Genomic DNA, 2,800 nt, shown 5'->3' with positions numbered 1-2,800 from the left:
TTTGTTCGACTTTTATATATAGTGTCATTGCAACGCATACATATGTATGTATGTAAGAAATGCTTGTACAGATCTATGAGCATCTGTGTTTGTATTTGTCTGCTGCTTGAAAATATGTCTATATGCTGGATTGTCTTTGCTAGAACCTTATATATGTACGTACATACATACTTCATTTCACAATATCCAATTTCTGCAGTTTAATTGTAAATTTCAACACTTTGCCAAACGTTGTTGGCTTTGAACAATATAGTAAATGTTCCATATTTTCTTTATGTTTCCTTTACCCTCCTTTCGCCAACTCATATTCATACTGCTTAAGTTCTGTGTCAGTTTACAATTGCAATATTGTTACAAAAATATTTCGCAATTGTAGAACATTTCCATTTTTTAGGTTTTAAGATTTTTGTTACATAAAAAATAATAAATCATTGAAAATAAATGCAATAAAAACAAGTTCACTCGAAAAATTAATTCAATTTGATCAAGCAATTTTTTTTTGAATTTTTAAAGAATATGAAGAAAAGTTATTCTAAAATTCTTATTTTTGATATTTATGAAAGTTATTTAAAGCGGAATAAAATATAATATAACTCTCAGCTATAGCCGTTTTTTATTTAGTCTATTTGATGATTATTCTATAAAAGTGAAAAAATAATTGAAATTCTCTTGATTGAGGATTAATAGCTGTTAATGCACTGCATTTCGTTTGATAACTTGCAATTATTTACGAGTGTATTATTGCTGCATACAAGCAATACTTAAAGAATTTTTTTACATGCACAAGAAGCCTTAAATGTCCTACTTTCATTTCCGTTTAAAGGTTTTTATGTCTGGTCGAGTAGTGTTTTTTATTTTTTATTTTTTTTTTTGAATTTGAATGTTTTCCACAAGACGATCTGAGTTAAGCACTTAAACATTTAAATTGAATACATTTAGTAAACTTGTTAAAATTTGATTTTTTTTTTTAAAGTGAGGACACTTTTAATTTATATTTAGAGACACTAGTATGTATTATAGAAAATTGTATACATTTGGAGACATTTCTCTATACAAAAATTGTATACTTTTGTACACTCTTTTATCTATCTGTAGACTCTTATAGAAAATGGCTTTTTATAGAAAGTATACTTTTTATAGGATTCGTATAGTACTTACAGGTTTGTCTCGGTTTTTCTTATAACAAATTTTGGCAATTGGAAGACACTTTTATTATAGATAATTGCATCCACTTTTCTTATAGAAAATTGTCTTCTAATGTCCGTCATTCTTATATAAATAATGATGGCTACTTTATGACATTTTTATAGAAAAGTATGGAAATTTGATTTTTACACAGACTTTTCATAGTAGAGATGTTTTTTAATTTCAAATTGATAAATGTTATTCATTTAAAAGTACTTCGATTTATTTTTGCCAAGCATACATAAGAAAAAATTATTCCTTTTTCGTTAAATATACCATTTCCATAAAACAAGCCCTTGTAGACATTTATTTGACTTACAAACATTTTGCAGCTTTAAAGTTCATAGAGTAATGTTAAGTGGTTTTTCTGGTCAATGTTCTTTAGTTTCGGGTTTGAATATGTAGTATGTATGTGTTAGTAGTATATTGTTTTGTCTTTATTTGTTGCTTACATTTTGTTGTAAATAACATTTTTGTATTTGTTGTTATTGTTATTATGGTTACAATTGTTGCTGTTACTGCTACATTTACTGCTGTTGTCGTAGTTTTTGTTTGCTATTAACGTGTATTTAGTTATGTTTTGTAAATTGTAATTGCAAAACCAGAAAGAATTTAAATTTGTTGTGTGCTCAAAAGATGATGTCCTTATGAAAACAATAACAACAACAGAATTGAAATGAAAATGGAAAAATCTCTTTCTGTCTCTCTATCTGTATATGTTTGTGTACATGTATACATGTGAAAATTTAGGGTATTTCATTGTATTTAGTAGTTTAATGAATATGCAGTGAATATTCCTGCAGTTCTTGGCTGGGATTTTTAGTTAAACTTTATTTACACATTTACAAATGAAAGATATTTCTCTGTAGATAACAGAGAGACAAACAATATAATAAACTTCAGCTTTGTGTTGTTGCTTTGTCAAACAAAAGAAGATTTACTTTCTTTTCACAGAATAAAGAGTTAATACTTGTCAAAAGAGTTACAGATTTAGGTAAAATATTTAGAAATTATATATTATATAGACATACTAATACCGATTACTTTAATATAAGATTACTTAAAACTCTAAAGGTATAACTACGATACACTTTGCATTAAAATGTCTAGTAATCGGAAAATCTACAAAATCGAGTCATAGAGATAAATATTTGGGAAAATAAATAAATTAGTGACATTGTCTTTTTGCAATGATGCTGGATTATTGTACAATTGGTTATGTGAGCTTGTGTTGAGAATTCATTATATTTAGCCTGGTTATTTTACCATTCCTTTTGTGTATTATAACTCTGTATATGTCTTTGTTTTGTTTTACGACTATATGGTTTTTGTGTATTAGTCTTTAGAAATGTGTATCTGTGTTTGTGTATATATGCAATAAATACAAACATATACCCCATAATGTAATGTAATTGTTATTATACTGACCTGACCAGAATCTGTGTCGAACTTGTATAAACGCATGGCTGGATTATTCGAGCCAACACTCATTTTCCTTGGTGTAACTGATGGTGAAATCATCATCCATGAAACTGGTTTGCCTGTAATGCATTTAAATTGAATAGATTTAGTAAATAACCAACAACAACAACAGCAAAAATCGCAAACAAAAAAA

The 2,800-nt window shown here is 27.2% G+C and overlaps 1 protein-coding gene across 1 annotated transcript in view; it reads left to right on the top strand.

The window, feature by feature from the left end:
• The first annotated feature begins 2,647 nt into the window (after nucleotides 1-2,647).
• Nucleotides 2,648-2,800, top strand: part of LOC124420278 — a 14,883-nt gene continuing 14,730 nt past the window's right edge. Inside the window, exon 1 of the mRNA XM_046952569.1 lies at nucleotides 2,648-2,728. Within this exon, the coding sequence (XP_046808525.1) occupies nucleotides 2,648-2,728 (81 nt within the window). The remainder of the gene's footprint in view (nucleotides 2,729-2,800) is intronic.

This window comes from Lucilia cuprina, chromosome 5, assembly GCF_022045245.1.
Source record: "Lucilia cuprina isolate Lc7/37 chromosome 5, ASM2204524v1, whole genome shotgun sequence".
NCBI classification, from domain to species: domain Eukaryota; kingdom Metazoa; phylum Arthropoda; class Insecta; order Diptera; family Calliphoridae; genus Lucilia; species Lucilia cuprina.
Note: the sequence above shows the minus strand (reverse complement) of the source record. Positions and strands in the feature narration are given on the sequence as shown.